The sequence below is a fragment of the Poecilia formosa genome, unplaced genomic scaffold, assembly GCF_000485575.1.
Source record: "Poecilia formosa unplaced genomic scaffold, Poecilia_formosa-5.1.2 Scaffold48, whole genome shotgun sequence".
Lineage (NCBI taxonomy): Eukaryota > Metazoa > Chordata > Actinopteri > Cyprinodontiformes > Poeciliidae > Poecilia > Poecilia formosa.
Genome location: NW_006799987.1, coordinates 2,689,603 through 2,697,018, shown reverse-complemented (window position 1 = coordinate 2,697,018; position 7,416 = coordinate 2,689,603). Strand labels below are relative to the sequence as shown.

General features: G+C 41.9%; 1 protein-coding gene across 1 annotated transcript in view; it reads left to right on the top strand.

The window, feature by feature from the left end:
• Positions 1–7,416, top strand: part of zgc:85932 (calpain-9) — an 18,483-nt gene that overhangs the window by 6,707 nt on the left and 4,360 nt on the right. The window contains exons 3-15 of the mRNA XM_007552471.2: positions 107–225; positions 766–899; positions 1,044–1,215; positions 1,455–1,526; positions 1,694–1,785; positions 2,413–2,487; positions 2,907–3,067; positions 3,433–3,581; positions 4,192–4,394; positions 4,857–4,902; positions 6,134–6,208; positions 6,904–6,964; positions 7,047–7,111. Coding sequence (XP_007552533.1) covers positions 107–225; positions 766–899; positions 1,044–1,215; positions 1,455–1,526; positions 1,694–1,785; positions 2,413–2,487; positions 2,907–3,067; positions 3,433–3,581; positions 4,192–4,394; positions 4,857–4,902; positions 6,134–6,208; positions 6,904–6,964; positions 7,047–7,111 — 1,424 coding nt within the window. The remainder of the gene's footprint in view (positions 1–106; positions 226–765; positions 900–1,043; positions 1,216–1,454; positions 1,527–1,693; positions 1,786–2,412; positions 2,488–2,906; positions 3,068–3,432; positions 3,582–4,191; positions 4,395–4,856; positions 4,903–6,133; positions 6,209–6,903; positions 6,965–7,046; positions 7,112–7,416) is intronic.

The following is a 7,416-nucleotide window of genomic DNA, read 5'->3' as shown; positions in this document are numbered from 1 at the left end:
TGAAGGAGCCTCCAGGTGAAGGAGCCTCCAGTTGAAGGAGCCTCCAACTGAAGGAGCCTCCAGGTGAAGGAGCCTCCAGTTTAACGTCCCGGTGTTTCCTCTGCAGCTGACTGCTGGGTGCTTTCTGCCATAGCATCTCTGGCGAATCACCCTGAACTCCTCAAGAAGGTCGTTCCTCTCAATCAGAGCTTCCAGGACGGCTACAACGGCAGGTTCTTCTTCAGAGTACGTATCTGGTGAAGAAGAGGCAGCCAGGGTTTATTTATTTCACAATGTGTTCAGAGTTCAGAGTTTTAAGGTCTGTGGTTTCATTTAAATCCCAGTTGAAGTTTATTCCAGACATTTGTTCCAGTTATAGTAGCAAACAAACCAATGAGAGTTCCCCAGAAGGATTTGTGTGAAGATTTTCAAAATAAAATGTAAAATTACAGAATTTGTTTTGTTTTGTCGTTGGCTTACCATCCAGAATCCACTTGTTGTGCAGGAGGCTCTACTAATGCTTTTCAAAGATGTGAGGTTGCATAATTGTGCATCTGTTTTTAGACATTTTCATGTGCGATTGTAAAAGTTGAGGTGGTTGGTGTGGCCAGCAGAAGTTTATTTGGATTTAAAGTGACAGAGACCCTAAAACGGATCCCTCTGAAAGCAGATCCAGACTGAGATCCTTTAGATCTCATTAGCTATGAGATTAATGTTTTGCTTAGCTAACCTGTTCCAGGAGCCGTAACAGGTCCCCCTTAAGGGTTTTTGTAACTCTGTGTGTAGTTCTGGCAGTATGGGCAGTGGGAGGAGGTGAGGATTGACGACTTGCTGCCAACATTAAACAACAAGCTGATCTACCTCAGCTCCCCCGAAAAGCACGAGTTCTGGAGCTCTCTGCTGGAAAAGGCCTACGCAAAGTAAGTAGGGCAGAAATAAATACATTTAGGAAAACTGTTTGACTTATTTCTGTTTTTAATCAGGCTTCTGGTTGTGGATGGTTCTGAAAGTTAATTTTATGAAATGAAATCCCTGAGCTGCTGACGTCTGTTTGGTTGAGTCAGGCTGAAAGGCGGCTACAGAGCGCTGGAACTGGGTCACCCTCATGAGGCCATGGTGGACATGACCGGCGGAGTGACCGAGGTCTTCAGCCTCCCCTTGGTGTCCAAAGACCTGCCGGAGCTCCTCAGGAGCCTGCTGGCCAAAGGAGCGCTCATCAACTGTGCCAACGGCAAGGTACGCAGGCGCAGGAGGTTCACCTGGTGGAGACTAACGTCAAACATCTCCACCAGGGAAATGAGAAGCAAATGCTTTTAGCAACATTCCACACCTCTAACCAAATTGTTTAAACATATATTGATCTGATTTAATGTCAAACAATAAAAGGTTACATGTGTATTTGTGTGATATGTGTTGAAATTTGTTTTGAGGTGTTAATGTTGCCTCATTCCTTTCTGACGGCTGCTTCGCCTCAGGGTGAGCTGGAAAAGAAGAACGAGATGGGAATCATGTACCGACATGCCTACTCCCTGACGGCGGTGGAGAAGGTAACGCTCACTGAGCAAACACAAACGAGGGATTATCTCAGATTATACTCATGTGGCAAGAAGCACTGAGGTGTTTACTGAGAACAAAGTAAGAACAGAACAGGGTTCTTACTAAATGATCTTCTGCTACCACAAAGAAACAATATTTAATTCTCTCCCTCCACCAGGTGAAAACAACTGATGGGTTCAAAGATTTGGTGCGAATCCTTAATCCATGGGGCCACACGGAGTGGGAAGGGGCCTGGAGCGACTACGACGGGTCGGTGCAACATTTACTAGCATTTTTATTTTAACATTAGGGTCTTCAATGAAACATAAAACGTTTTTATTAGTGGTGCAACATGATTCATAAGATCTGTAATAGGCAGCTCCCACAAGACCAGACTGGAAGAAAGTTTCCCTGGAAATGCGCCATCTTGGTAGGCAACCAGTAAACAGCATGAACCCATTTTGCTGAGAATTATTGAATCAGCAGACATGTTAGCTTCAGGATTCATTTAATTTGTTGTTTCTGTTGTCTTATTTATTTTGGATATTTAAATTGTCTTCCAGTTAAATGTTCATTGGAATTTAAAGTTTACTGATCTGTAGGAAAGTATTCTTGCATTATTATTCCATTACATTACTTGAAAATGGTTTCAAAACAACATCATCATTTATCGCAATAAATTTAACGTCCAGGAAAATCTGTTTTCATGACAGGACTATGACAGTCCTCATTTGTTCTGTAAATGTAACGGCGGCCATCATGGACCCGTCTCCAGAAATGAAGGTTTTGTTCCTGGAATCTGAGTTTTTCTGTTTCTCTTGGCCTCTTCATCGCTGAGCGGCCTTCCGGCCCATAGGAGCTGCTTCAGCTGGATGTCTGAATGTGTTTCTGTTCTAGGAATGAGTGGACGAAGGTTAGCGCTGAGGAGCAGAAACGACTGGGACGGGTCCGGCAGGAGGACGGGGAGTTCTGGTGAGTTTCTGCTTCATGAAACGCCCGGAAGCTCGTCAAAACATCTCAGATTTCCAGATTTAATCTGCTTTTTTCTCACTTTTTTAAAAATTTTGTTATAAAGAAATTAGAAATGATAGGAAATAGTTTGAAATAGCGTCTTAAATATCACTGAGTTGAACAACGGAGTATTAGCAGGGGTGAAAGTAAGGGGGTACGGAGGGGTACTGCGTACCCCCAAAAGATTTAGCGGGGTACGCAGTACCCTCAAGAAAATGGCGCAGCTGTCTGCTGTAAAGAATCAGCGGGCGCACGCAGCCGTGAGTGCGTCCGCTAACTAGCCGCTGAATGACTAATAGATGGACTGGATCTTTGGTCTGGTTGGAGGCAGCGGTGTGGGCGAATGGACTTCTTGCTCTGACTGTTTGTGCCGCTGTCAGGATGTCGGTGTCGGACTTCCACCTGAACTTTGACACGATGGAGGTGTGTCACCTGACGGAGGCGCAGAGCGCGCCCGGCTCTGACGTGTCGCCGTGGAAATGCGTCATGCATCATGGAGCCTGGATGCCGAACATCACAGCTGGAGGACCTCCTGGAAGCAGTGAGACAGTTTAACATTTACAGTCATTTATGATCCAGGATGAGGAAAACCTCAGAGCAGTTTGACGACTTTACATGAACAAATCAGTTTACAGTAAAGTGGAAGGAAAATTATACATGTTATTTAAATGTTTATGTTATTAAGAAAAGTAAATTGGGTTGAGTTGGGGGGCGTGGCCAGCGGCTGATTTGGATTTAAAGAAACAGAATCATAAAAAAACTCCTACAGAAGAGCTAATAGGAAAACTACTTTGATCCTCAGGAATATAAACTCTGTTTGCCTGTTGACTTCAGATCATGGCGGTGTGTGTGTGTGTGTGTGTGTGTGTGTGTGTGTGTGTGTGTGTGTGTGTGTGTGTTTTCCAGACTTCTTCTGGCAGAATCCCCAGTTCCTTTTGGTTCTGTCGGAGGTGGACAGAAACAGCCAAAATGGCTGTTCCTTCATTGTGGCCCTCATGCAGAAATATCAGAGACGCCGAGGCATTAATCTCACTGTGGGCCTGCATATATACCAGGTACACACACACAGACACACACACACACACACACACACACACACAGAGGCAGATATGGTCCTGAAGTCAGGTATCGATGCATTTAATGACCCAACTTGAGAACAAAATTCTAGGATAAGGAGGACTTGCACTGCAAAACCACAAAATATTACCAAGCATTTTTCTCTAGATTCTAGTGCAAAAATACTTGTGTTTTGTGTTTTTGCAGTGTGCTCCAAGTATTTTGGTTTAGTTTTTTGTGCAAATATTTTAGTTAACTTAAAACTAACTTACAAGTAACTTTTTAGCAAGAAATAGGAGCCTGTGTTGAGTAAATAATTCCTTAATATTGAGAAAAAATTCCAGTTCAGGCAGATTATTTCACTCCTAAAATGGAGAAGAAATGAAATAATGTCAGTTTTTGTTTTGTGGGTTTTACAGTGTGGAGCTGTTTTACCTTCCAGCTTCTGTTAGTGAAGGATCAGGAGATGCCGTGATGTTTACATCGTCTCTGTAGTGATCACGTTAGCTGAAATGCTTCCTGCTAGCTGATCTGGTTTTAACGTTTATTCCGGTTCGATTTGCCAACATTCATTTAAAAACTTGTAATAAAACATGTTTGTGTCTCCAGGCTCATCCTCAGAACACCTTCCTGTCAGCAGAGGATCTGCGGAGAGGCTTCCTCTTCTGCACGAGCTACTCGACGCGGCGGGAGGTCGTCCTCCGCACCTCGCTCCCTCCGGGTCGCTACATCATCATCCCCTCGACCTCTGAACCCAACCAGCAGGGGGAGTTCCTGCTCAGGGTGCTGACGGAGCCGGGCAGCCACGCCACGTCGGTTTCTGTCGTTTACCTTTTCGTTGTAGTTTTATTTCATTTGTTTGATTAATTCAGTTAGTTTTAGTCTTTACTAGTTGTTATTAGTTAAATATTGTTTTAGTTTAGTTTTTAGAGTGTGCTTGCTGGTTTTATTAGTTAAATATAGGTCAGTTTTTATTAGTTATTGGAATAGCTTTCATTTTTTCAATACTTTGACCTTTTTTTCAAACTATGTAAAAAAAGTATTGTTTTAAATGATTTTTAAAAATCATTAAAAAGAGAGAACAATTATTCATCTGCCTCATAAATAATATAAAAATATTCAAAATTATGTTTTTTTTACTCTTAACTTTAATGATTTTAAATCATTTTGATTCATTATGTCCTGAAGTGTAAAGCCAGAGAACTGAATGAGGTTTACTTTCTTTTCCCCCTGACTGTGTGTTTTATTTGCTGTTTTGAATGTTTTTGTTTCAGTCCGGCTCACAAACCGACGCCGCTCGACGTTTTGTCGAGGAGAGAGGTAACGCAAAGTTTTCATTTCTCCCAAATCAGAGTTAGGATCGCGTCCTGTGATGTAAAACAGACTCAAAAGGTTTTTCAGCTTTTAAAACATTTACTAACATTTAAACTAATTATTTATAAAAGAAAATCTGTAAGAACCAGAATCTGATTCCTCTTTGGAGCCTGCAGTTCCTATGTGAGCCAGAGGTGGCGCCAAACCCTGAAGCAAACCGTCAAATCAGGGTTTTTGTTTTTTGTAGTTTGGTACGAAAAGCTTGTTAAAAATAATCGCAGGCCAAAAGAATATTTAATTTTTTAGAACTAAAATTACAAAAAATATATAATTGATTTGTACATCAGCTCAAAAATAAACAAAGGAAGTATTTTAATTAAACAAAGAAATTAGGCAGTTCTTATGAATAATTTTGAATCCAAACCTTAAAAATCAATTAAAATTTTGTCTCTTTATAATAAAGGCATTAAGTTTTGGAGTAAAAAAATATAAATTCACGATGGACATTTTCAGCAATAAGACAAGAAAATGGATCACTGTTTAAATCAGGGGTCCCCAAACTACGGCCCGCGGGCCGGATCCGGCCCGCCACGTCATTTGGTCCGGCCCCTGAACAATGCCGGATCCGGCCCGCCTCCTCATACCAGAGAGCATTCAGTGTTTTTTTTCATATATTGTATTTTCTGGTTTATATGTGGATTTTTCTTCAACCACCAGGGGGCTCTTGAGCAGATGTGAAACTAACTTTCCCTCAATGGAATATATACTAGTCAGTCCCAGTCACCGTTTCACTCACGGTTTTTCCATTTGCATTCTGGGTAAAAATCTATCTAAAAGCGCGAATGTGTCGTCGCGCCCACCCCCCTCTCCGCCCCGCTCGACAGTTTCAAAGACAGAACAGCCCCCCCCCTCCCCGAAAAAGAATTTTCTAAGATTTCTTTCTCCAAAAACTAAGACCGGCCCCCAACCAGAGAAAGGAACAGCTATGTGGCCCTCGCAGGAAAAAGTTTGGGGACCCCTGGTTTAAATGTTTAATAAATTAGCTAAGAGCAGATTTAGTTGCACTAAAGTCTTCCTTTGAGTAAAAGTTTCTGATATAAATGTCCCGTTTTATTTCCCTGAGTGGAGCCAGGAAAACGTCCCGCTTCCTTCCTGCTGCGGATGTTTGAGCCGATTTATTTATTCTGTGCCGTTTGGACAGAAGTGGCTGATTGAAGGTCTGTGATTTTCCCTGCAGCACTCGTTTCCTCACCAGGCCGCGCTGCCGTCGGACGCAGCCATCAGAAAGCTTTTCCACAGGCACAGCAACCAGGTGAGGCCCGACGTTCACCACAGGTTCTGGTTCTGGATGGGAACTGGGAAACCGCAGACAAGAAGGAGGCTGGAGAAGTTCTGATGCTTTAAAATGATCCAGGTTCAATCAGTTGTTTTCAAGGCCTGGAAAGTGTTTAATATTCAAACAGAACAGCTCTGTAATAAAATGTAACGTTTGATTAAAAGGCCAGATGAGGACAGTCAGTTTTAATAAAATATAATAATAATGATGATGAAACTGTTTTTTAAAATCAAAGCAGACTAAACTTTTCTTGTTTTATGTCAGTCATAATTGCCACAATTATTTATTTTTGCTAAATGCCAGAAAATTTAGCAAGAAGGAACGGTCTAGTCAAAGTCTGAAAACAATTCCTCTATAGTTTTTAATGACAGTGAAACAGCCTGTTGTTAAAAACAGGTTGTTTCACTTTCCCAACCTTAATAAAAAAGGTTCATACTGGTAAAATCCTGGAAAATGCTTGAATTTCCTGTAGGTGTTTTCAAGGTTGGGAAAGTTTTTGATTTCTGCATGAAGTCCTTGAAAGTTCTTGATGTTCAAACTGCACAGTCTGGAAATTAAGTTCAATCTAGTGTTTGATTAAAAGCTTAAATTTGGAAAATATTTACATTTGAAACCAGACATCCTTGAAAATCCTTTAAAAGTTTTGAATTGTTCCTTGTGTTCTTCTCCAGGAGGGTTTGTGTAAACCTGTGCGGCTGCAGCGGCTGCTGACTGAGGCGCTGCAGGGCGGAGGTTCGTTTCTCTCCATGTTTCCTCTCAAACCGCCACATTTCACCGGCTCTCTGGCTAAAATGGCCGCCTGTGGTGTGTTCAGTGTTGGCAGGAAGTGAGCGGTACCTTTCTCTGGAGCACTGCAAGAGCCTGGTAGTCCTGATGGACGTATCCTCACAGAACCCGCCGGGACGCTTCGGCTCAAACGGACCCACACCGGTTCCTACATAAACAAAATGTTTGTTAAAGAGAAAATATAAAAACAGGAAGCTGCTAAACTGCTTCCTCTGCAGTTCCACTTTGAGCCAGAGGTGGTGCCAAATCCCAGTATGTTAAAATCGGTCATCAGGAAACTGTGATGCTAACAGTCTTTTTCTAATTTGGTACAAAAAGCTTGTTAAAAATACTCAGGCCAAAAAATTACATTATTTTTGAAAACTAAAATTAAAAAAATATATTCTGGATTTATGTAT